Genomic DNA, 26,000 nt, shown 5'->3' with positions numbered 1-26,000 from the left:
GGTCCAAGGGCGATCGAAAGAGACTTCGGGGCCTTGGGATGGTTGGGAGGGGAATCTGGAACACGGCTTATTTTTCCCTCTCTCCTTCCAGCTGCAGGCAGCAACACTGGAAGAAAGAGACGGACCCGGTCTGTTAATACGTGGGTCGCGGCTGGTGTCACTGCCAGAGTTTTGGGTTTTTCAATAATGGGGTGGCCGGCACGGCCCCAGGCCTGCTGGTGTCAGATGGGATTCGCCTTTCTCAAAGGGGGAAGGGGGTCTTGGCTCACGAGCTAACGGGGCTCATTGGCAGAGCTTTAACCTACACTCGAAGGGATGTTATGGAGGCACACACAGTCAAATCCAACAGGTGTTAAAGCTCAGCTTTATTCTTTCGTAAAAAGTTAGTTAGAACTCCAGTAACATTTTGTAAACCACAGGCTCAGTGATGTAAGGGGAATTAATACTACACAGCCGACTTAAGAATTTAAAATGATGACTCAAAATGCACGTATCACTCACCTAAAAGTTGAGGGCTCTCTACCTTGAGGAGTTACCTCGGGCGGCGTCCTGACCCAAGGGGGAGTCCCTGACTGCAGATCCGCTGCTCTTGGGAGGACTGATTCCAAAATGTCCTCCGGCGGGACCCTCTTTACACCCTTGTTGAATCTGATCTGTGATCTCCGGTACTGAAAGCAGAGGTCAAAAGACTGGGAGATGCCTGGGAGTCACAGGTGGATCCCGGAGGGGAGAGCTTCCTCCAAAAAAGAAAAAAACCTCAAGGGTAGCTTACTTGGAGGATTCTGGGGCTGATACCAGAGATCTTAGGTAGGTAAAGCAGAGGACAAAAGCCTCTGGGAGATGACTGGGAGGAGGCTCAGGCAGCTGCCGGAGTTGAGCTGTATCTAAAGGAGAAAAAAAATACCTGGAGTAACGTACTTGGAGGAGTCTGGGGCTGCTACCTGGGATCTCTGGTCCTGAAAGCAGAGGTCAAAAGACTCTGGGAGATACCTGGGAGAAGTCTCAGGTGGCTGGCAGAGTTGAGAGATTTATCTAAAGGAGAAAAAAATATTTCGAGTAACTTACTTGGAGGAGTCTGAGGCAGGTAGCTGCAATCTCCGGTACTGAAAGCAGAGGTCGGAAGACTCTGAGAGATAACTGGGAGGAGTCTTGGGTTGATCCCAGAGGAGACAGTTTCCTGCAAAAGAGAAAAATCATCTTGTGTACCTGCCTTGGAGAATCCAGGGCTGCTACCTGGGATCTGAGGTCCCTATAAGAAAAGGCCAAAAGGCTCTGGGAGATGCCTCCGGGGAGGCTCAGGTGGACCCTGGAGGAAAGAGCTTCCTCCAAAGGAGAAAAATCATCTTGGGTGGGTGCCTTGGGGAAGTCTGGGGCTGCTACCCGGGATCTCAGGTGCCTAAAAGGGAGGTTAAAAGCCTCTCGTGGTTGCTGGGAGGAGTCACAGGTGGATCCTGGAGGGGAGAGCTTCCTCCGAAAAAGAAAAAAAAATCTCAAGGATATCTTCCTTGGAGGAGGCTGCGGCTGCTACCTAGGATCTGATGTCCCTGTAAGAAAAGGAGAAGGGTGAATGTTAAATTTCCCTGAGCAGAACTAGCACAACAGTTTAGGGGGAAAAAAAAAAAATCAAAACTGGGACTATAACGGTGTAGGAGACTGAGCTGTTTGTCAGACAGGGCTCTGAAATTTAATAGAAGCCATTAGGGCATGTGGAGAACTAGGGGTAAATTGGTAAACTGAACTAAAAGTACAAGAATGCAGGCAGAGACCTGATGAGTGTCCCAGTGATTTTGGGGGACTCAGACAAGCTCTGCTAACAAAATTTTAATGATGCACTTGCAATTAGTGTCCTTGTGGGTCAAATGGCCCCTGATAGCAGAAACAAAACAAACAAAAAAACAAAAAAAAAAACCAAAAAAAAAAGAAAAAGAAAGAGAGAAAAAAGAAGAGGAGCAAAGCAACAAGAGGCTGATTTATTGGCAGTCGCTTTTGCAAAGAGTTTACAAGTGAGATAAGGATTAGGAAGAAAGATGATCAGGTGCAGGGTCTGAACTAAGACCTAGAAAAAGAGAAGGAGAATGTGAAGGAACACTAGAAGAAAATGTTACTCTTGTGGAAATCTGGGATATGTGCACCAATAAAAATATTTTTCTAAACATGTCCCTGAATGACCAGGGAAGTTAATGGATGAGGTAGTGTGTTTGGCTACAGTGGTCAAGAAGAGGAAAGGGTTAAGGAAGAGGGATGTTAAAGGAAAGAGGAATCAAGTGTATTTGTGGCTGTGCTGAGAGAAGCCTTTGAAGTAAGCAGGGGGAGAGGACTGATGGGGACCAGAGCAACCTCTCCCAGCAGAACCTCTGGTTAAAGCAAAGCTGGGAGATGAGGAAACACAATTTTTAGTCAACACTGGGGCTACGTATTCAGTCTTAAATACACTAGAAGGAAATTTAAGTAACAAAAGCATAAATGTCATTGGTGCGACAGGGACTCGTGAGACCTGGCCATTTTTCAAATCCCTGAAATTTAAACTTGGAAAACAATGGGTTACTCACCAGTTTTTATATTTGCCAAATTCTCTGAAAACTTTACTGGGTAGAGATTTACTTGAAAAGGTAGAAGCTGAAATCAGATTCAAAGATGGGGAAGTTGAAATTTTAATCCCAGAATCTAAATATGTCGAAGCCATAGCCTTGTTGTTACAGGATACAAACCCCAAAAGGGACAAGATACCTTGAGAAATAGAAGATGCAGCGATCCCCATCGTTTGGGCAGGAGAAGTTCCAAGAAGGTCTAAGAGAGCATAACCAGTAAGAATTGATCTAAATCTAGGATCGTCACCTAAGAAGAATTAAACAATACCCTTTAAAATTAGAAGCGAGAACTGGCTTGGTACCAATAGTTCAAAAATTCTGAAAATATAAGTTGCTAACAGAATGTGAGTCAAAATATAATACACCTATCTCACCAGTAAAGAAAGCTAACGGAAAAGATTACCGTTTAGTCCAGGATCTTAGAGCAATAAATCAGAGAGTACAAGATATACATCCAGTTGCTGCAAACCTGTGTATGTTACTAACTACCGCCACCAGTGAACAAAGCTTTTTGCTTTTGAGTGGGAAAATCCTGAACCAGGGTGAAAGACACAATATACTTGGACAGTTCTACCACAAGGCTTCAAGAATAGCCCAACTATTTTTGGAAATCAGCTGGTGAATGAATTAGAGATTTGGAGAAAAGACAATGGACGGGGAACTGTATTACAATATGTAGATGACATCTTAATTGCAGCGGGATCTCGGGAAATTACTGTGTGTGTACCACATACGGTAGTCACAGTTTCGGAACAAAAAGGGGGGCATTGGTTGTCCCTCAGCCGTACGCTGAAATACCAAGTGGTACTACTAGAACAAGATGACATCGATCTGAAGACCACTTCAGTTACAAATCCTGCAGTGTTCCTCTCCACTGATTGAGCGGAGAGTTCACCAGAACACAATTGCTTACAAACTGTAGAGGAAATATATGCTAGCCGTCCGGATCTTAAAGACGTTCTGTTAGAAAATCCAGACTGGGAGTTATATACTGACGGCGGTGGTTTTGTTCACGATGGGAAGAGACTGTCAGGATACGCTGTGATGACCTTAGATGGCATAGTAGAGGCACGAGCCTTACCTCCCAAAACATCAGCCCGAAAGGCAGAACTAATAGCCTTAACTCGAGCATTGGAACTGAGTGAAGGGAGAAAGGTTAATATCTGGACAGAGTCTAAGTATGCTTTTGGAGTTGTACATGCCCATGGAGCCATCTGGAAAGAGAGAGGACTACTATCAGCACAAGGAACTGAAATCAAGCGTGCTGCACAAATTCAAGAACTATTACAGAGCATTCAAAAGCCGATGGCGGTAGCAATAATGCATTGCAAAGCCCACCAAACAGGAAAAAACCCACCAGAAATAGGTAACCAATTGGCACATGAAGCTGCCAAAGAGGCTGCAGAAACAGGCATCATGGCATTATTACTAGAAAAAGAAATAACTTTACCGGAAACACCACCTAAATATGATAGTAAAGATGCTAACTTAATAAAGGCCTTACAGGCACAAGAACAAACAGATGGGTGGGCTGTCACACCCACAGGGCAAATAATAATCCCACCCTCATTAATGAGAGAAATTGCTAAACGAGAACATTGCTAAATAAAGAACATTGGGGAACTGAAAATTTAGTAAAACATCTTCAAAAGATAGTTATAAGCCTAGCAATGACAGAAATTATCCAATCTATCATGGAAAAATGTGAAATTTGTTGTAAAAATAACCCAAATACCAGTAATAAATTAATATTGGGGGTTACAAAAGGAGGAAATTCCCCAGGAGACTATTGGCAAATGGATTTTACAGAACTGCCTAGAAAAGGGGATATAGATACATGCTTCTTCTAGTTGATACTTTTACTGGATGGCCAGAAGCTTTTCCCTGTCACACCAATTAAGCTAGAGAAGTAACTAAAATCTTGTTGAAAGAAATTATCCTGAGGTTCAGTATCCCTTTAGGAATGTCCTCAGGCAGAGGACCACATTTTGTTGCTGAAGTTATAAAACAGTTGAGTAAAAACTTAGCCATAACATGAGATCTCCATACCCCTTATAGGCCACAATGAAGTGGAAAAGTAGAAAGAATGAACCATACACTTACATTGCAGATCGGGAAAATATGTCAGGAAGCATCAATGACTTGGATACAAGCGCTACCTTGAGCGCTGTTAAGAATTGGAATACAACCTCGTGGTAAAACCAGCTTGAGCCCTTGCAACTTACTTTCTGGAAGGCCTTACCAGGCCCCACATATACCAGGAACAATTCACATTAAAGGGGAAATGGACTTTAATTACTTAATGTCCTTGGGAAAGACTGTACAGGAATTGCACAAGTACGTGACGACAAGCAGGCCCTTGGAACTGGACACACCAGCCCATCCATTTCAACCTGGAAACTTGGTCTACATCAAGTCGTGGAATTTGGAGCAGCTAACTGAGAAGTGGAAGGGGCCATTCCAGGTGCTCCTGACTACTCATACAGCTGTCAAGGTCCAAGGGAAAGGCCCGTGGATTCATTATTCCAAGATTAAAAGGACTCCAACCTCATGGACAGTTGAACAAGAGTCTCCCCTTAAACTGAAATTGATAAAGTTACGACTGATTTTTATGATTTGTTTGTAACAATTACGGTAGCAATGAGTCAAGTGTGCCAGATACCATCTTGGGATCGGAACCTCCATTTAATCTTAACACAGAATATAGCTCGAATATTCCGCAAAAGTGATTGTTGGATTTCTACCCAAATGCCAGCCTCTGGACAAAGCTAAGTCCTACCCTTGATAGGGGTGCCACTGCCAATAAATGTATCATTATTTAACAATCCACAATATGGTAAAGGACATCCAGACAATGCATGGTGGCCAGGTCTCTCTGGGAAAAGACAAGAAGGAAGGTTACAAGTTACCATCACAAAAGATAACCTATAAAAGATAAGCCCTTCCCTGCAGCCCAGGCACCCCAGGCCCCACCAGCAGGTATGGCACCCCAGTCTGCTCTGGCACCTTCGCCATCCCCATCACACCCGTTCCCCCGGCACTTTTCGCATGGGGGTTCAGCAAGCCCCGGTGAGCATCCCCCCAGGGCCGAGTCACCACCAGCGGGGCAGGCAACGGTGGGCGGGACGCGGACTACTCCCCTCTCCCCTTCCCCAGGGGGAGCAGCCCTTTGGTGGGGAAGCCAGGACAGACAGGTCCCTGCAGGACTCACCGACACGGCCCCACGCAGAAAGCAGCACAGAGCCCCTGCGACAACGACAGACCTTGGGGGCCGGGGGGGACGCGGGCACACACGACAGCAAGGGCTGCAAGGCCTTCGTCTTGAACACCACCAGCGTCCCCTCCAGCGGGGCCAGGGCTCGCTGCAAAGCCCTTCAAAGCCTCAAGACCGTCACGGCCTTCCTCGGGTCCCACTGACCTCAGCCCCGGAGAGCCCAGCTTTGCCTCACTGACACAGCAAAATAACCCCAAATCACCCCAAGAATGGCGAGGGAGGGAGCTGCGGGCCAGGCAGGGACCCTCCTCCCCTTCTCTGGCTGCACCTTGGGCAGCCACAAGACCGGGAAGTGGCGGGGGGAGCGGAAATCAGAAGGAAAAAAACCCCAACCAACCCCCCAAAAAACCCCAAATCACTGCACCGGCCAGAAAGTGCCTGGAAACTTCATCCCTCTTTATTGCCCATTTCCCAAGCGAGCTCCACGACCTGGGAGCAACGCAGCCAACGGCATCTTTGAGAACCAGACTCACAACCTGCTGCAGCTGACCCTGCTTGAGCAGCCGAGGTGGGCTGGATGATCTCTAGAGGTCCCTTTCAGCATCCATTCTGTGCTGCTGTGACTCTGTCTCCGTCGTGGTTTAACCCCAGCCAGCAACTAAGCACCACGCAGCCGCTCACTCACTCCCCCGCCTCCAGTGGGATGGGGGAGAAAATCGGGAAAAAGAAGTAAAACTCCTGGGTTGAGATAAGAACGGTTTAATAGAACAGAAAAGGAGAAACTAATAATGATAATGATAACACTACTAAAATGACAACAGCAATAATAAAAGGATTGGAATGTACAAATGATGCGCAGTGCAATTGCTCACCACCCGCCCATCGACACCCAGCTAGTCCCCGAGCAGCGATTTCCCGCCCCCCACTCCCCAGTTCCTATAGTAGATGGGACGTCGCATGGTATGGAATACCCTGTTGGCCAGTTTGGGTCAGCTGCCCTGGCTGTGTCCTGTGCCTACTTCTTGTGCCCTGGCTGGGCAGGAGAAGCTGAAAAATCCTTGACTTTAGTCTAAACGCTACTTAGCAACAACTGCAAACATCAGTGTTATCAAGGTTCTTTGCAAACTGAACTCAAAACATAGCACTGTACCAGCTACTAGGAAGACAGGGAACTCTATCCCAGCTGAAACCAGGACACTTTTAACCACTTAACATTCCCTGAGAAATTCCCCAAGAGCTCAAGAAGAAAGAGCAGAAAGACAGGAGACAGGTGAAAGCCTAGAGCGCCAGCTAGACGGAATGAAAGACCCTCTTCCTTCTCTGAAGCTTCAGCAAGGCTTCCTTCACCTGCTTGTTCCTCCGACTGTAAATGACGGGCTTCAAACTGGGGCTGACGAGAGTGTAGAAAAGGGAAAGAACTGTCTCCCTCCCAGAGGACTTACCGCTCCCAGGCCCCGCGTACATGAAGATGGCGTTTCCATAAAAGACAGCCACCACGGTCGGGTGAGAGCCACATGTGGACAAGGTTTCGTGCCATCCTGGCACAGAGCGGATGCGCAGATCGGTGGCCGGGATGTCCAGGGAGGAAATCAGGATTAAGGCTAAAGGGAAGAGGAAGAAGCACACACAAACAGCAAAGATCAGGACTTTATTGGCAGGAGCGGCAGTGCAGGCCAGCTTTAAGACAGCAAGAATTTCACAGGAGAAGTGGACAGCCTCGCAGGGGCCACAGAAAGGCAGGTGTAAAGCCAGAGAGGCTTGCAGTGTACCAAATACGAACGCCAAAGCCCACAAAACTGTGGCAAGGGTGAGGCGCAGCCTCCAGATCATGATGAGGGCACAGCAGAGGGGACGGCAGATTGCCACGTAGCGAACATGAGACATCACGGCCAGCAGCACGCACGCTGTAAGTGCAAAGATTAAATAAAGATGGATCTGTGCCCCACACCCAGCAACGGAGAGGGTTCTGCCTTGTCCAAGGAGGCTCCTTAGCATACGGGGACATTGCTGGAGGCGTAGCAGATGTCCGCGATGGAGAGGTGGCAGAGGAAGAAGTACCTGGGGCTGTGGAGGCAGTAGTCCAGGCAGATACGCAGAAAGACAAGTGTGTTTCCCATCCGAGTGGCAGAGCAGAGGGCAGAGAAAAGGCCAAAGAGGCAGCGCTGCAGGGCTGGGGTGCTGCAGAACCCCAGGAAGACGAATTCTGTGACAGTCTTTTCATTCTGCACGCTGTGCTGGAGGTGAGGCAGCACAAACTGCGACCACGGAGATCTGGAAGCGAAGGAGCAAGGAAAAGGAAAGAAAAAGGAGAGTTTTCCTAAGAATGTTGTGTCCTTTACTCTTTACGCTGCAGCTCCCTTCTCCCTGTTTTTCCCTCTGACTCCAGTGAAAGGTGCGTACTACCCTCCCCACGCTGAGTGACGTACATCTGAATTGCAAGCTCCAATCTCCCTGCAAACTTTGAGCAGTTTGACCAATCTCGCACAACTTTGCTGCCTAGCTTGCCCTTGAAGTCTTTCTTTTCCTGGGTTGGTTTTGGCTTTTTTTTGCAGGGGGTGGGGAGGGGCAGGGTGTGGTGTCGCTGTTGGAGAAGATAAGATGATGAAGATTGCAGGTGTCGATTAAGGTGAAGCCAGAACAACTTCAAAGCAGCCGTTTTAAATTAAGTCCATATTAAAAGGAATGCACAGTTGACAGAATAATTCCAGTTTTACCATTAAACCAACCAGCATTTCCAAGCCACTGCTGTGTCCTCTTTACCTTGGTGAAATGCATTCCTATTGAATCCTGCAGTTGCTTGAGCCAACTCCCCTATCCCAGCAGGGAGGCTACTGCAGGTCCAGGAAGGTCAGGCAGAACATCACCTTGGTTCCTGCTGTGCAGCTGCTTGCCGTTACCAGTTTCGCAGGGTGCTGGTCAAGGTCCCTGGGCATCCCCTGGCACTTGTCTCCACGCAGCTCTCTGGTCTCCAAGATCTTCCGCCACTTCCAGGATACTTCCTCCAGCCAGGATCTTCACCTTTTCCTTCCTGGGTCCCCTCCTTCTCTTCAAGATCCCTTCTTCTTTCTGGGAACCCTTCTTTTTGCCACCACCTCTTCTTTCTGGAACCCCACGCCCCCAGTGTTCCCAATCTAAGTTGTCTATGGGAGCAGTACAATGCCTGATCAGCCTCCGAATTAAGGCTTCTCTCTCCTAGCTCGTTATTAACTGTAGGATTCGGGACATGCCACTTTTGCTTATTCCAGGTGTTACCCAAATTTACAACCAGCCCACGCTGGCTGCGTGTAGCGAGAAGCAGGCTTCTGCTTGACAGCTCAGAATCCAGTTTCAGACATTCACATGCACAGACCTTGCCACACACGTGCACCCAGTCACGTCTCGCCTGGTAACCTTCACAGTTTGAGCCAGTTTTTTGTCTACGGCCGGGCTTCAGAGGCAGGGCATGGCCACAGAAGCGCATTCCCCCCGTCAGTCTGTGAGGTGAGCAAGGGAGAGTCAATACTTGCCTGGTGAGCCTCATACCCAGACAAGCTGGGCGATCCCTCTCCTGCGACAGCCCTGGGAAAAGCCACAGCAGGGTGCTCCCTTGCCTCTGCCTAGGTCCCTGGGGTTCCCCTGCCTGCCATTGCTCCTTTGTCCTCCTCTGTGTTTGTGGAGATGAACCTTTAACCACACAACCTAACACCTACAACATCGGGAAAAAGAGAGGCTGCAGAGGGTCCAGCGGGGAAGGTCGCCGATGTCAAATGCTCTTTGTGAGAGGCAGCACACCCAGCTCACCTCCTCGCTCCTGAGCTGCTCTATCGGAAGCACTGCGTGCAGGACGCTCTGTTCAACAGGCTGTGTCTGTATCTGACTGCCTTGTCCTCGCTACAGCACCGTGTGCTGGGGGAATGCCACGGAGAGCAAGGAGGACGCTCTTTCCCCAGGAGCAACGGAGGGTGCTCAGCTGAGTGCTGCTGCAGGGGCCACAGTGGGGCAGGCAGGCAGGGAGGGGAAGGCAGGAACGAGGGAGCTGGGAGTCACCGGCCAGTCTGGGAGATGCCCCCCGAGAGGCTCGAGAACCCTGGAAGCACAGGACGAGCTTAGAGGAGGTTCAACGTGAGGCCCTGTGGTTAACCATCCCCTCCAGATCTGGATCTTCTCTGGTTCCCAAGTTACCGTGCAGTTTAACAGCCTGCTGCAGAGATCCTGACTGGGAGATCACTGTACCTCCAGGAGTTGGGGATCCACCTAACAGTTCACCGGAGCGGGTGCAGGTCTGTGCTGCACCGTACGTACGGCGTGGCCTTCAGGCTGTGTCCCTACACATGGCCCTTGGCCGCAGGATAAACGGAGCTGGTTGACTGTGACAGAGGAGCCTCCAGGCAGCTCCTGCTTGGTACCAGCGATTACGCCACCTGCGCGGCCCTGCCGTTATCTAAAGTGCAGCAAGAAGTCCGCGCGTGAACATCCTTTACGCATAGAGTTGTTTTCTTCTAAGAAAAGTTGTATAACACCGTGAATGACCAAAAGGAGGAACTTCTCCACAGGCAGGATCTGTACAGTGTGCCAAGGGAAAATCCATCTGGGGTCTGCCCAATGCTGCATGAACGCAGGGTCCCCAGCATCTGAAGGGACCTAAGATTTACTTGCTACCGAGATGCCTCTTCTTGCTGCCTGTATGCCTTCTTCCTGGCTACGTTGCCTCCCAAGATCTTGCCCACCCCCAGCCTACTGGGGAGGGGGGGAATGTTAGAGAGACAGCCTTGATGCTGTGCCAGCACTGCTCAGCCATGGCCAAAACACTGCTGTGTTATCAACAGCTTTCTAGCTACCAGTACAGAGCACAGCACTACGAGGGCTGCTATGGGGTAAAAGAACTCCAACTCAGCCAGACCCAATACAGAAGGAAAGTGGAGGAACAACAGAGGGGGCAGCCCAGGGACACAGAGCCCCCCCCAGGTCTCATCTGGCCGCTCCTGTGACCATACGGTGTACTCAAAATCAAATACCTGAAGTGCTCCCTTAGATGCAGTGTACAGCCAGGGGACAAGAAGGTGGCAGTTCTGCATTTTGCAGCTCCCAGGCTGATGGCAGAGCCAAAGCAAAAAAACCAAAACCAAAACCAAACCAAGCAAGAGAGGTAAAACTGAAGCGCAGGGAGCAAATGCTTCTCTTTCACCTTAGGCCAACTGCTCGGACGCTCTCTATGCTGCCCTGCCACAGAGGGCATCCCTCTCGTACCAGTAAGAGACAGAAGAGTGAATTAAAGCCAGGACCCCAAACCAGACCAAAAACCCGGTCGTGATGAAGAAGAAAGTGGAGAATGCATCAAATATAACAGAAAATTATTTTGGACATTCCCAGTTTACATTTGGAAAAAAGAGGAAAAAAAAAAAGCGGAGGAATTAGGTATTAAAAGAAGAGCACTGAATGATAAAGCAGTAGCAGTCCCTCTACCACTACAAACCCACACCCCCACACGCACACGTACGCACACAGACTTAACACCACCAAACTCCCATTGACTGTGACGTTCACCTCAGCTTGCTGGTCTAGAGACACTGAATGCCTGAAGCACACCAAGGATAACTGAAAACATCTGCATGGCTTTAATGGGAATCCTCCAACTGAAACAAAGCGCTTTCTCCCTCTGTCTGCGTTGGCACATCCCCGAGTCACGCTCTCGCTCCTCTCCTTCCAAGTCAAGATTCCTAAACGTGAAAAGCGGGAGTGGGGAAAGGCAAAGGGAAGAGAAAAAGAGGGAGAGCATCATCAGTGGAAGACCTGCCAGCTGCTGCTGATTCAGCCCTGTTTGGGGGACCACCCCAGCAGAGAGGAGCTGGTTTGCATGCCACGGTCCTCACTGCCTGTTCCCAGGGACAGGCTGTTTGCTCAGCCTTGCCGGCCAAAGCGTGGGAAAAGCGTAGGCGTGCACCGTCGCTTGCAGAGGAGCACGGACACGTTCGTGTGCAATCCTTTACCTTTTTCCTCCCTGGATTCAAAGGGTTTCTGTCTTCAAAGTGAGAGCCTTCCATACGGTCGTTGGTGACATTTCATCCAGGATAATAATCTCAGAAGGATCAGTCCTGCAATAAATATTTTACACAGCAATCCGTGATTATGGGAACTGATGCCACCAAGGGCATTAGCATCAGCAAGAGGAACAGCGGAGCCCTGAGAATCAAAGCTGCGCATAAGCATGGGAGGTTTTGCTGGATGAGGAGTTTTGGGAGGCAAGCTGGGGAGCTGCAGAGCAACAGCTCTGTGCAAAGGCTCTTGCTGGGGTTTAGCCCTGGTCCAGGTTCCTAAGCCACTGCTGGTACAGATCACGCCTGCAACTCCTCATGTGTAAGTATGAGGAACTCCAGCTACCGTAAAGGCGCTGATGATGCAAGGTTTGGGGGTCAAACGCGAGTGCTGCAGCCACTCTGCTTGGGGTCAGAGCCCTGCGATCACCTCCTGCAGCCCTGCCCCCGAATTTGATTTTCCCACCAAGCTGCCTGCTGGTTTCTGTGGGATGCCCCACAAAGAGGCAAGTGGAGAAAACTCTGCCAAACCCCTTCAAGCTAATCTTGCCGGGGGTCCTGGCGCTTGGTGGGGCTTTACCTGTCACTGCCTTGCTTTGGGATATCCATGTCACTGGTCTTCCCCACGTTCAGCTGAACTGAACTTGCAGCAGCAGCAGCTTCCATCGCCCTCCTGGACTCCTGAGGTAAAAAAGGGACAAATCACGTTCTCTGTCTTTGGTCAAAGTGGAGATAAGCTGAATGCCCAGCACAAACTTAGCAGTCTGCCCTCCCCTTCTGCCCCTTGGCAGCTATAGGTATTAGTGCAGCAGGGTAGAAACCGTTCACTCCAAAGGTTTTGGGGCAGGGGGATTGGGTGTTCAAAACACGATTATGAGCAAATCTTGCCAGCAGCAGCAGCAGCACCTTCTAATAATAATCATCGTAATGATAATGACCTTGGTGAAAAATGACTCGTTTTAAAAATTACACCTGTATTCAAGCGTTCAGCTCACTGCTACTTGAGGAAACAAAGGTTACAACGTGGGATCCAGGCTATTGGGATCTATTTCGATTGAGTGCTGATCTTCCCCCAACATTTCCAGACAAGCTGTAAGAGAAACAGGCAACCTCACAGCCCGACGGAGATGTCCAGCCCCGAGGACCCAGCAAGCCTTACCTCTTCTTCTTCTCTGGCTTCATTTCTGGCATCGTCCAACTTCTTCTTCCTTTCTGGCATAAGGTCATCCAGAAAGCTGAGCTCGCGCTTTGAGAAGCAGAAATCCATCGCTTTCCGGACAAAGACGAGAGCCAAAACCTTCACGAATAAGAGGGAAGATGCGGTGAGCTCAGAGACGATGCCACCTCTCACTCCAACGCTGCAAACACCCCGCTGCTGAGCGGCGGCAGCTCTTACCATCATGGGAAAGATGATGGCGGCACGGGACACCTTGATGGTCCAGAGCAGGACGAGGCAGGTCAGCTGGATCACCGTGAACAAATGCACCTTTTGCAAGGGCACGTGCCGCAGGTAGATGAAATCCGGCTGGTGTTTCGCTGGCATCCAAAACAGCTTCAAGCGATCAAAGAACTGCAAAATAAAAGGGAAAGGTTGCCGCCTTGGGACTGCGGCAAGTTTCTGGCCCTCTCGAGACGTGGAGGCGGTTTGCAGCATCTCGCTTGCCGTCAGAAATCCTGGATCCCACCGCGTTCCTCCTGGGAGCAGCACCCATTTTCCCTTCGCTCCATCTATCAACCGGCTTGCCCCTGAGAGCTGCCCACCAAACGGCAACTATTCCGTGCCATTCCATTATTAGCATTTCTCGGCCCACTGAATCCCCCAGCGAGGATTTCCACCAGTGGCAGAAACTGCCTTCCCTTTGCACTGAATTCCCCCGCTTTCACGTAACCAAACACTGACCTGCCCTAAACCCTGAAACAGAGAGCGCTGAACTTGCCTGGTCCTCCCAGCCCTATATACCTCCTGTGCCTCCACCAATCTTTTTCTTACACAAAAGAGTTTCATTGCTTGCTCTGCAAGAAGTTTTTCCCATGCCACTGCTTTTTTCCCTGCTGCTACGGAGACAAAATACCAGGGAAACGACATGCTGCACGCTGTAAAAGAGTCCGTACCTGAATTCCTCTGAGCGACGACACACCCATGTAGAGAAAGACGCCATAAAGCACAGGCATTGGTATAAACTGGGGGGGAAAAGAGAAAAAAAAAAAAGAATGCAATCGTTTCTTTCTCCATATTGCATTTTCAGTATTACCACCCTCTTCCACAGGCACTGCCTAAAATTGCTTGAAGCCTTCCAGCTTCCATTCAGGCTTACAGATGGGTCAGGTTTTAACCATTAAAGATTTTGTGCGCACGAGTGAGCTAAGGCTCTGCTTTAGGCTGAACTTTGGAGTTACCTCTCCTCAGAATACTCCTATTTTCCAGAAAGGTTGGAGGAAAATAGGCGATTTCACCCGTGCTACCCTATGCCGCATTCTGTGGCGGTAGAAAAACACTTCTGCCTAATCTTGGGGCAACAGGCAAAGGCCACAGGCCTCCTTTTAGCCTAGAGACGAGATTACTTTGTGGGAGGAACGTGCAAGGAAGCCCACGGGGATGACCTCAGTGTGTTTAGCTCCTGGGAACAGCTGCTCCGGGGCATTTGGGGAGCAAATTGCAGCCAGTAAAGGGCTGCCTGTTTGAAAGAGAGCAGACGTGCTGGTCTGAATATGCTCAGCTGTAACCCATAAACATGGGCGGGCCTGAAAGACACCCGAAAATTCAAGCAGTTGCGTTGCTCGCTTGCCTCGAGCACACCAAACGGGGGCCCGAAGGGCTGCAAAGCCTAACCGAGGCTGGTTCCCACCGTGGGTCAAGCCCCAAGGGTTGGGATCACCCCCTCCTCCTCCGCTCCACAACTAACTACTCAGGCCTGCAGAGAGGGGACTGTTTTTCTGTAACCTCCAACAAGCTCGCGGTTGTCGGGTGGTTTGCATTTTCCTCTCACCTTTAACACGGAAGTGAAGAAGACGGAGCAGCCCATGAGCCCAAAGATCAGCAAGCCAGTGACTCTCTGCTCTCGTATCCCCAGAAACTTGGGTTGTTCTCCTGGAGCTGAGCAGTCAGACTCTACTTTGAGGCTATTCACGTGGGTGATGGACAGGACGGTCGCAGCCACAAACCAGGGCAGCCCCATCACCGAGCACACCCCCAGCATCACGGCCACCACGAAAAGGTCCAGGTGGTACCCGCATCCTTTCTGCAGGCAGGAAAACAAGAAACAGAGCATCCCATAGCACAAGAGCAAGGATAACGTTGCAAGTCAGACTCAAACCCTGCTCGAGCACAGGTCAACTTCTTCAGAATTTAAAACAAGAAATGGAAGCAAGTAAGGGTGTACGCAGGCTTTGCACAAGCACCTGGCATGAAAATCTGGCAGGAGTTCAGACACAAGGGATATGGGGAGCTTGTGCGATACATACTTCTCCAAAAAAACCCCACCCACAACCCAAAACCACCAAACCGTTTTTTTCACTCACAAAGAAAATTCTACCACTTGCGAGGAAGGTGTGACTCTGAGTTATCCCTGGCAGCGCATCAAAACAATGCATTCCCCGCACCTGCTGCCGCTGCCGTTTCAAAACAAAAACGCGCTTCCATATTGCTCCAAGATTAATTTGCTCCTCCAAAAGGTTGCTCATCTGAACTGCCCTGTCACTTGCTCCCTGCATCATCGTTAATCCAGGAGAGCATCCTGCCACGCAGCCTGACCTTGTCCCAAACCAATGCCTTCAGAAAGCATCGGCAATAAGAGCTTCTCCCCAGACCTGCAGCCCAGAAGGGGCTGGGGCCGGGGTCATCTCTCGCAGGCCCTTACCTTCAGCTTGTGCTCCTTCCTGTTCACAATAACGGCACTGATCTGCTGGTCCATGAATATCAAGATGGTGCAGAGCAGAGCTGGGACGAGCGCAGCCAACACCGTCCACCAAGGGTTGGGTCCTATGGGGTTGATGAACCACCCGCGGTCGTCTCTGGTAGGCTGCAACAAAGCCCACACATCAGCATCGTCTCCCAGCCCAGGCACTCCACTGGCTTTCCTTTTCCCCTCCCTCCCTGTGTCAGAGCACCTCCCAGCCCTGGCTTCATGTCCCCCTCTCCCGTGGGCTTCAGCAGTGCCAGTCTCCTCTTTGCAAGCACCTCTAGGTACTTCTCCTGTAGGTATCTAGTTTTGGGGCCATCTTCTCGTTGCCAGGAGGAAGCAAGGCACTTGGAGGTGGAAGAGGAGATGGTCACACCACCAGCATCTCCTCCAGACTCAGCCCTGCCCTGCCCCGGCATCACCTTGTGGCACCCCCACGTGCCAAAACACCCCATTACCTTGAACGTGTGGGGGACCTGGAGCTTTGGCGATGGGATCCCAACCACAAAGTCAAGGAGCACCATGATGGCGATGGTGAGGAAAACAGCAAAGTCGCTCACCGTGGACCGTACCTGGGGTGAGAAACCAGAGGTGAAAGGGGCATGGCAAACAGGGCCGTAACGTGAGATGCAAGAGTTGCGGACATCCACAACATTCAGGCTGGTTAACCAAATCCCACCGCCCCTCTGAGCACATGCAGCCTGATCCCTTGCTTAGATACTGTTGCTGTGTTTGTCCCCGTGAGATCTGGCGTCAGATAATAAAAAAAGCTTAATTAGGCGGACAAGGGTTGGTTTAAGTCAAAACCTAAAAATAATAATAATAATATTAAAAATAAGAAAAGAGATGTCTGCCACTACAGCTACACTCACAGCTACAACGGCAACAAGGCACTGAGGCATCCTTTAGTCCTCAAAAGGAACCTCCTCATTCGAATCTACTTTCCGCTCGAGCACATAATGCGCAGAAGGTAGGGAAAAAAACCCACAACCCCAACCCCCAAAACTTTGGGAAACCTGACTTCCTACTACCTGAGGAGGGGGAAAAAAAAAAAAATTAAAAAAAATCAAACCCCAAAAATCTTCAATCTGGGGCAGATCGCGAGGCAGGTGGGAAATGCTACGATGATTTTGCACTCACGGAAATGAGTGCGGGACATCCAAGCTCTTGGAGAGCTTGGCCTGCAAGGCCAACGTTTCCCAGCTTGACCATGGCGGGGCTAATACTGCTTAGTGCTCCAGGAAAGCCATTTTGGGAAACGAGTGTGGAGATGGACGCTGGCCACCATCTTCTACTTACTCTGGTTGGAAAGTAGCGGCTGGTTTTAAACTTCTTCAAGAAGCTTGACAGGGCAAAGGTGGCGAAGAAGAGGATGCAGCACCAGAGGAACACATCAGGCGTGTAGGGGCCGTCGCGTCCACAGGCAGGTCCTTGAAACTCCCCACGCAAATGCCGACATTCCTGGAGAAACAGAGCGTCAGGACACAAAGGCAGTGCACGTGCGGCAGGGAAACCTCGCGTAGCTAGGGGGTTTTGAGGATCTTGGTCCAAGATCCACGACCCTCTAACTGCTCCTGCCAATGGAGATTTATATGTAATGAGCAGCAGCAGCTGAACAAGTGACACATCGAACTATAGAGCGGAGAAACGAGATGTGAGGGGACACCATACCACGCACCCTCGGCACATCCTCTGCCTGCCATTCGAGCAATCGTGGCTAAAGAAGACACCAGAGGGGAAGGAAACACTGGAAACTCTTGGGGAGAGAGAGAGAGGGAAGAGGGAAGGAGGGCTAAAGACAACCATGGTAGGAAAGGAGGAGAAGAGACAAATCGTCCCTTCCCAGGGGAGGGCTCGCAGAACCTGGCCAAGAGGGGATGAAGGCCACCATAAGAGCCTGCCGCCCTAGGCCCGGGCTCTGCTTCCAGCCACAACAGCCTGAGAGGCTGCTCAGACATGCAAATTTATGCATGTACCTACAGACAGCACTGAACGAGAAAGCAAGGCCCAGAGTTACTAGGAACCCATTAAGGAGGCCAATTACTACCTTTCAAGCATGAACTTAAGTCCTACCTACAACTTCTACAATAATCAAACCACCCACTACTTAACCTTCCTCCCAGTCAGAAATACTGTCCGGCAACAGGCTTGAGGGGGACACTTGCTACCTACCCACAACGTTGGGGACCAGGTAGACTGGGACAAGGTGGACTCTCCTCCCGAGGACCAAGCGGTTTTAACAAACCACACGCTAGATTTAAGCAAGGACTTTTCCGAGCAGCACTAGCACAGTTTGAAGCCCATCATTCCCTGAAGGGCTCTGACTTTTGCACCATGCAAATGCCCCTGGACCCCGTGGCCGCGGCGCGAGGAAGCAGTGGCTCGGGGCACTTACGGTCACCGTGAGGTTTTCCCAGGCGATGCCAGACACGTTGATCCCGTTGCTCGCCCAGAAACGCAGCGTTTCGTTGCTGGGATGGGTCGGTGCCTCACACTTACAGCTGGGAGGAGAGAAGCCAAGACAGGGGTAAGGGAAAGGCGATGGAGGTGCAGCCCGCAGATCCTGCCAAGGGGCAGAAGCTTTCTCAGGGGGAAAAAAACCCACTAGTAGCTGGTGAGGAAGTCCAGCTTGCTGTGCATGTGCACAGGGTAGGTGTCTCGCAGGTGACTCAGCTTCTCCAGAGCCTCGTAGATGAAGATGATGCAGATGAGGGAGGCAAAGGCTTCTTCCGTGAAGCGGGTGACGTAGCACACCAAACAGCTGGCATCGGTGGCCACCAGCACTATGCACAAGAAGGCGGTCCACAGCCCAATGCACGCCCGCAGAGACAGATAGGAGAGCGTGTACTCCCTGGGAAAGCAAAATGAAACAAAGGCTGCAAAGGCCAGCAAGAGGCCCTGAGACATGCCTGCCTTCGGGGAAAACAGGGAGCAATTCTGGAGCGTGTCAAGGCTGCGGATGGGAAATGCAGTTTCCAGGTACTACTACAGAGAGCCTCGGGGCTGTGGTGCAGGGTGTAGACCCACAGGAGGAGAGGCCAATTATTTAGTTACCACTGTTGAACAAGGATCTTGTGTTAACACCTTGGAGGCTGCTTGAGGTCAGGTCCCTCTTGGGCCAGGTGGTGTTCTCCCACATCACCCTGATGCCCTGACACTGAAACCAGCTGGGTTTGCACCCAGTCACCTGCTGCCAGCAAGCTGGGGCTTAATGATAAACCTTATGGCAATAAGGGTGGTTTATCTCCCATCAAAGCCATAGCAACAAAAGGACTGTCACTAAAATCTAGCAACTACCCCTAAGAAACAGAAAAGCAAAGCAAAGCATCTTTTCTCCATCACTGCCCCCTTCTGAAGGCTCTCGCAGCACCCAGCTGCGGCAGCCAGCCTTACTTGCAGAATTTGTAGAGGATCTTCTCAAACACGAGGACGGGTCCGGTGCTGCCGAGGATGGTGAGAGGTTGGCCGGCAAAGAGGCAATACACCACGCCGGCCATGGACGCGCCCAGCAGCGACTCCATGGCACTCTGTCCGGGGAAGAGAGGCAGCCGTGAGTAAATAAATCGTTAGGGAGAAACAAAAACCAAAGCCGATTCACTGCAGCGAGGACTTTGGCCTGACTTTTATCCTCCCCCATGCCCCCCAACAGAGAGACGTGCTCACTATCTGGCCATTGGTCGCCTCCCCCAGCAGTCCCCCAAAGGTGATGACAGGGGACATGCAGGCACAGTAGAGGAAGAGGAAGGACGCCAGGCACTGCAGGCTCAGACCATCCCGGAAGTCGCTCCAGAACCACGGGGCTTTCCGCTTCACGTCCAGGGTCAAACCTCCAAAGAGCCTGCAGGAAGGAAAAAGAAGAGAGTCTGTTCTCTTGGAGGAACACGGTGACTTTGCTTTGCTGCAGAAGGGCAATCAGAAGCACGGAGTCACTTTCGTGGCTAAAAAGAAGCACTCTCCTTCCTCCCAAATCAAGGAAACCTGCGTGCAATGGTGATGGCTGGGGCTGAGCCCAGCTGCCCAGATCTCCCCCCTGCCCAGCCCAGGGGACCAAGCTGGCAATGCGGAGCCCCTTCGTTGAACCAGCTAACCCCAAAGACCTGCTAGAAGGGAGGGTGCATGCTCAGATTTGAGAAGCAAACAGAAAAAAAACCCAAACTATTAAAGCTCCCACCTTCCCGTCCGCTGCAGTTCAGGGCCACTGTGTTTCTCCAGCGTGCTGTCAGAAGCACTGTCGTCAAGAGCTCCTGGCATCTTCCTTTTTTCCTGTTAAAATGGAAGTAAGATAAAGCTATGGACTTGTAACCGCTGGCTTGTTTTGCTTCTGGTCTGGCTCTGTGACTGTGTCAGAGTGGGACCTTGTGAATTTGGGCCCCTGAACAGCATCCCCAGCCGTCCCGCCCGTCCCCCTCGCGCCTCCCACCTGCGAAGGGACGTTTTTCGGGGGCTCGATTCGGATCGATGGATCCCACTCTCCTGGCGGCAAGACCGTGACCTGATCCAGAAACTCGTCGATGCCAGCCACGAGGTCAGCCCCGTTCTTGGCTTTATAGGCAACGTCACGGAAAACCTGCCAAGAGAAGACAACCTGGTGAGAGGACAACCCAGCTCGGAGGTCCTAACCAGTGCAATAAGCTCTTGGCTAAACGCAAGGCTTTTTCCCCAAAATTTCCTGCTGGAAAGGGCAGGAAATACTCCCCCAAAAGGAAAAATCTGTGCGTCAGGGCATTTGTAATCATCTCCCCCACGAGGCCCCCATCCCCCATGGCACACCATACCCTTCTGCTTAAAGAGCAAGAGAAGTTTGACTGGCCCTGGCAATGCCACCACTGGCGACAGCGTGCTGGGGACCCCGGCAAGAAGGATGAGGTGCAGGATGCACCCCGGGTGGGATTTCAGCCTCCAGGATGTGGGGTGATGCAAATCTGCGTGTTCGCTTCGGGGTGAGAAAGAGGGCTGGGCTATTTGGAGAGCTGCGGGCAGCTGGGACAGCAAATCCTCTTCCTCACTACTTCAGAGACAGGGAGAGCTGAAGAAAGGCAAAAATGACCCGGAGCTATCTCATCTTGTCGCACCTCATCTGTCATGATAGTGGCCATGGACCTGCCGATCTCATGGTACTGATGGGCTTTTCCTTCTGGTCCAAGCAAAACAAACAGGAACCTGGGCAAGAAAAACAAAATGAGAGAGAGAAGAAGGTGTCCTTGCTCCAAGAGCACCCAAGGAAAGCCCTGGCAGCTCCCAGCCCGGAGCGTGGCTCAAGACGGGACACGTAGGCTCAGCGACGCCACGATGAATTTGAAATTCTTCAAAACCGACGGCAAATTTCATTTGGGGGCCAACTTTCATTACAATTGGCCGATGGGTTTAAAAGCTACAGCAGGGAATGGAGAAATGAAGGCGAGGAGATGCGGGTGGGGGAAACGTGCTTGCTCCCCCTCCCACTCGCCTTGTTCCCTTGGGACACCAAACTGATGCCTGCAACTCGATCTTTGGTTGGGTGTCTTTTTTACGGAAAAAATTTGCGCTTCTCATTCGCACCTTGTTGGGATGGGAACTTCCGTCATGCCCGAGAGGAGGACAGCCGGGCTCAGGCGGACAAATGCCACGATGGGCTGGTGAAGGAAATCCAGCTCTCCTACAAGCACGTTGGATGCTTCAGCCCCGGTGGGAATTTTCTTCATGAAGTGCAGCTCCGCCTGGGCACGACAAGCGATTTTCAGGCAATTACCCCAAAAGCAAAGCCCACAGCGCTCTGCAGCACACTCTCCAGCCAAGTTTGCAAGAGCAAATCTGGCCCTAAAGGCGTGAGAAAGCTACGAGTGTCTCACCTTGCTTAAATCCGTTGCTCTGCTCTCAGGGTTCACCCCATCTTTAGCTTCTGCAGCGGTGGGAGAAGGACAAGAGGTGATTGTTTGGGCTGGTAGGAAAAAGAAAGACACTCAGAAAGATGGACGAGGAGCAACTGGGACGCTTCTCCTTTGCCCGGACAAGTCTAATGGGGCCACAGCCCTGCAGAAAGCCTCACCTGGCTTGTAGAGGAGGTGCAGGTCTGACTGCCTCTTGCTCACATCAGCAAACGAGCAGACAGCGGGCAGAAGGTTGGTTGTCTTCTCGTTCTGATGGTGGTGCTTCCTCAAAAGGACTTCTCGAACTTGCGCCCACACGTGCTCATCAAACTCCGTGGACTGTTCTTGCTGGGCCAGGATCGTATCTGAGGATGGCAAAGGGAAACAAAGCCATCAGAGCAGAAACCCCAACAAGTCCCGACCCCCAAAGCCCCCAGGGAAGGCTGTGCCACACAGGCTGCACCCTAATGCCGGCTCAGCCTTGCATAGCAAGGCCTTTTAATAATGTTCAGCCTTTGCAGCCAAAACGAGAATTTTCTTCTGCTAAGAAACATGGCATCCAAGTGCTTATTCATCATTCCGCTAAGATAAATATTTCCCATTCTAAATGACGCAATTTTCTTGCCCGACCTGGCCTTTCTGACTCTACACGTTCACCCAAATTATAAGCGATCTATAGCACAGACGTTCCCAGAGCTTCCCGTGCTGATGGAGTGCAATTTGCCGAGCCCAGGGAGAAACGTGCTAAGAACGGCTCCGACTTCTCCAGCCCTTGAAAGGGCTGAATGGAGACCTGCCGCCAGTCAAAGATAACTTCTCCAAAGCGGCTTTTGCAATTAACTTCAAGTATCTTCCCCACAGAAATACACTGCTTGGTCATCGCCAGATAAACTCTGCCTTAAAACTCTTACATGCTGGATCTTAAGGCAAAAGCAAAAAAAAGAATGCGAGGAAACAGCTTGTAAGAAATAGTTCCTTTAAGGAGGTTCAGCTCTTACGCAGACTCTGTATTTCTAAGAGCAGCCTGCTAAGCCCTGACACACGCTCCTTTTTGGCTGCAGAATATTCTCTAGTGGCTTCTCCAACCCCACAAACTGCTTTCAAAAGGACCCCGCATTGGAATAAAAAAACGGTGCGACTGTTGCATGCCCAGTCTACATCCAAAAACAGCTCATGAGAAAAACACAGTGGCACTTCTGGAAAAGGACGTGCCATTGGGGCAGGGTTTGATTTGGGAGTGAAGAGCACCGTGGCGAGCTGAGCTCGGCCGTTCCCGGAGGGATGCAGCGCCCATGGTACCTGCAATCTCTTCGATGCTGTTGGCACAAATGTCCAGCAGCACCGACCCGTTGCTGATGCAGCTCCTCAGCTCGGAGAGGCTGTGCAAGGACAGCGTGCCAACGTAGGGCTTGCTCCAGCGCTCGCCGCCATCTTCCACGTCCTCCTCAAACTTCAGCCACCTGCGGACATCGGGTGCGATCAGCCCCATTGCAAGAAAACAGCCCCAGCTCTGCAACCCCTTTGACAGAGCCACGGGGTGGCAAGAGGAGAAGGCTCCTTGTGCCGCCACCTGCAGCTGCAAAAGCTTCGCATCCTGGAGAGGAGAAAGCAGAGCCCACGGGCGCTGCCAGTGCAGGGACTCCTCTCCCACCGCAGCCAAGCAGCAGGGATTTACCTTGCCGTTTCCTTCCACTCGCCATCTCGGCCCTCTTTTACACAGATCTCATCCAGCTCGGAGAACAAGTGGTGAGGGAGGTGCTGCTCGTCCTCCTTGCTCCTGAGAATGAACTGCACCCGCTGGGACGGGGAGCCTGGGGGCAGAAGGCAAAGACCCATCCCGTTACTGCGCCTGAACACAGCTCGTCACGCTCACGTGCAAAGTGGCCATCAGCACCAGTGCAGCCATAAACACTGGGCTGGCCCCTCTCCTCTGCGTCTGTCTGGGCTTGCACAGAGCCGTGGAGAAGGAGAAGCATCTAGTCCACCTCTGCATGAGGATGGGCTGCTTTCCTTCCCCACATTGCCATTTTTAAAGCCAGGATCCCTCTAAGGAAGACGAGCCTAAACCCATTATGCATTTAACTGCATTAAAAAAAACACAAACAAAAAAAAACAACAAAAAAAAAGAAAACTTGGGAAAAAGAGGGTGTTGCTCAATACGGCCACTTTCCCTCGGAAGAACAGCAACTCACTCAAACTAGCCACGGGGACCTGCTTGCAGAAGGCCCCAGCGCCCACGTTGCCCCCAGGAGTTTAGCGAATGCCGCGGTGGGACTTACAGTGGTAGCCCTGCTCCATCGGGGCAGAGTCCTTCTCCCGTTCCCCTTCCCGATGCTTCTGGCTGTGGCGTCGGTGATGCCGGTGGCTCTGCCTAACCAGTGGCATCCGCGCGCCCACGTACAGGGTCCGGTGGCCTGCGAAAAAGCAGCGGTTTTTGCAGCACTCTCGGCATTGCGGCAATGGTTGAGGTGGCCGGTGCCTTGCTAAGCCACGGTTATATATCCCAGGAGCAACGCCAGCTTCCCTGAATGTTATTTTCACTGGACCTCCTTTTTTCCAAGCCTATTTTACTCGAGCTTTGCAACAACACAGCAACAACAAGTGTTGGCTCTGGGTCATCTAAAAGTGCCCCCAAAGTATTGGACCTCTTCTCAAATTCCAGCTTCGGCTGGACAACACTCAGACTTGCTCATTAAGCAGCAACACAAGCTAATTATTTTCAAAATCTCTGTATGGCACGAGGCGACAAGAGACGATCAAATCAGTCCCATCGTAATGAACTCCAGAACAAAAAAAGAAAATCACAGCCCCGCGTCTGCAGCCCTGAAATGATTCTCCTGACCTCTCCAAGCCAGGAGCAGCCTCTGCGAGAAAAAAAGCCGTGAATTATCGAGCCCTGTGGCTACAACTCACACCGTGGCCTCCCGGGGGGCTTTTTCCCTCCGTTTAAAAAGCCGTAATAGTAAAAAACGTGACAATAACTGTGCTGCTTCATTGAGAAGCGCGGCACGTTTTGCTGCACATGATGTGACACCCGACAAGGCACACAGGAGAGACTTTGTGCAATGGGAAAACGCGCTGGGCTGGTGGCTCCTCTACCAGGATCTCAGCAGAGACTCACCTTCCAACTCCTCCTCCTCATAGCGAACACTGACAGTGTTGCTCCTTCTTCCCCGGTCAATCACTGCCTCCTCGTCATGTCTCTGTTTAGCAACGACAAGAAGGGAAAAGTTGGGGCTGGGGGTGGAGAGCTCCCTTACGTCCTCCCAGCCATCACCCACCCCTGCGTCCACGCGAGTCCACGAGCCATCACGCCTCTACGTGCCGCCTCCTCCTCCTTCAGGCACAGCCCTAAAACCACGGACTTGTAGGAGGTTTTCCTTCCCATACGCAAATAAAACAGCCCATAACATCACCTCTACTGTATACCACGAGAGTCTGGACGTCTTTAATACAGCAGGAGAGGGATGAGTGTTTCAGACCAAAAAAACCCACCTCCTGCTTTGTTCTTGAGGTTCCTGTCTAAAAAAGTGATTTCCAAACTGGAAAAAAACCAACCCCAACCCACAAAACTGCACTTTTGAGCCCCGGCCGTGCTACCTGTAACTCTTCCAGAAGTGTCATTTTGTAACCCCCGTTTGGGTTCATCCTCACGTCAGTCACTGGGTTTCGGGGACAACTGAACCTCCAGGTCAGTCAGGGGGCCCGATTCCCCAGGGACTGATGGAGTAGCCCTCACGGGAGGAGCTAAGTGGCACCCAGTGTGCACCAACTCCAGAGACACAATAGGGACCATTGTGAAATCACAAGCTATGATGCGGATCCAGGCAGCTACTTAAAGCCATGCACCCCTAGGGCCTTCCCGCTTGGAAAACTTAGTGCCTGGGGAGAAGCCAGCTCTGCTTTGAGCAAAAACTCTCCAGAACAGAGAAACTTCCTGCATGAGAGGTGTCAGGCTCAAAAGTGTGCAGAAGGAAAACCCTTCACAGGCTCGTTCACCCTCCTGAGAAGCAAAGCCCACTAGCAGCATCATGTTTTCTCTCTTTTTCTTTCTAACAGTAGAGCTGAAGCTCTAGCATCCTGAGGATAACAGGAGGCACAAATACGGTAGGGAAAAAGAATATCTTATTGGATCAATGGGTAGATTCAGAAAAAAACCCTGCTACACAGTAGTTTATCCTGGCTGCTAGCTAGAACCGAGAAGACTGTTTTTTCCACCTGGGTCAACAGTTCCGGTGAAACATACTACCCGCCTAGGACAGCTGCATCTGAGGAACAAGAATTAGTTATCTGCAATACAAGGAATAACAATGAGTCATTTAGTGCCATGATATTCATCAGGCTGCACAGAGAAACAAGAGACAAATGCATTTGAATAACCATGTCTTGTGTTACGTTTTAACCACTTAACATTCCGTGAGAAATACCCCAAGAGCTCAAGA

General features: G+C 51.0%; 2 protein-coding genes and 1 pseudogene across 2 annotated transcripts in view; 1 reads left to right on the top strand and 2 right to left on the bottom strand.

Annotated features, from left to right (window-relative positions):
- The window catches only part of LOC142027846 (uncharacterized), a 327,572-nt gene that overhangs the window by 1,481 nt on the left and 300,091 nt on the right, over positions 1-26,000 (top strand). The gene's annotated exons all lie outside the window — the stretch shown is intronic.
- On the bottom strand, positions 6,978-8,237 carry LOC142027852 (olfactory receptor 2A2-like; annotated as a pseudogene).
- LOC142027841 (electroneutral sodium bicarbonate exchanger 1-like) lies at positions 11,786-25,206 on the bottom strand. The gene is made up of 22 exons (XM_075022042.1): positions 25,159-25,206; positions 24,680-24,875; positions 23,826-23,972; positions 23,234-23,369; positions 22,858-23,018; positions 21,738-21,923; positions 21,541-21,629; positions 21,251-21,408; positions 20,785-20,872; positions 20,133-20,279; positions 19,884-19,975; positions 19,376-19,550; positions 19,106-19,239; positions 18,318-18,563; positions 18,108-18,213; positions 16,171-16,284; positions 15,671-15,832; positions 14,801-15,052; positions 13,926-13,994; positions 13,210-13,383; positions 12,929-13,110; positions 11,786-11,873 (listed from the first exon to the last, which is right to left on the bottom strand). Exons 1-22 carry the CDS (start codon positions 25,204-25,206, stop codon positions 11,786-11,788), a joined length of 3,150 nt encoding a protein of 1,049 aa, XP_074878143.1.

The sequence above is a fragment of the Buteo buteo genome, unplaced genomic scaffold (genome assembly GCF_964188355.1).
Source record: "Buteo buteo unplaced genomic scaffold, bButBut1.hap1.1 HAP1_SCAFFOLD_62, whole genome shotgun sequence".
Taxonomy (NCBI): domain Eukaryota; kingdom Metazoa; phylum Chordata; class Aves; order Accipitriformes; family Accipitridae; genus Buteo; species Buteo buteo.
Note: the sequence above shows the minus strand (reverse complement) of the source record. Positions and strands in the feature narration are given on the sequence as shown.

What these genes read in the sequence shown, in the direction of transcription:
- LOC142027841 (XM_075022042.1), bottom strand. Translation starts at nt 25,206, where the DNA reads ATGAACCCAAACGGGGGTTACAAAATGACACTTCTGGAAGAGTTACAG. An exon ending in GACTTCCTCACCAGCTACTA is followed by an intron (nt 18,214 to 18,317) that starts GTGGGTTTTTTT and finishes CTCTCCTCCCAG; the next exon opens with CTGTAAGTGTGAGGCACCGA. An exon ending in GGGAAAACCTCACGGTGACC is followed by an intron (nt 16,285 to 18,107) that starts GTAAGTGCCCCG and finishes TTCTCACCCCAG; the next exon opens with GTACGGTCCACGGTGAGCGA.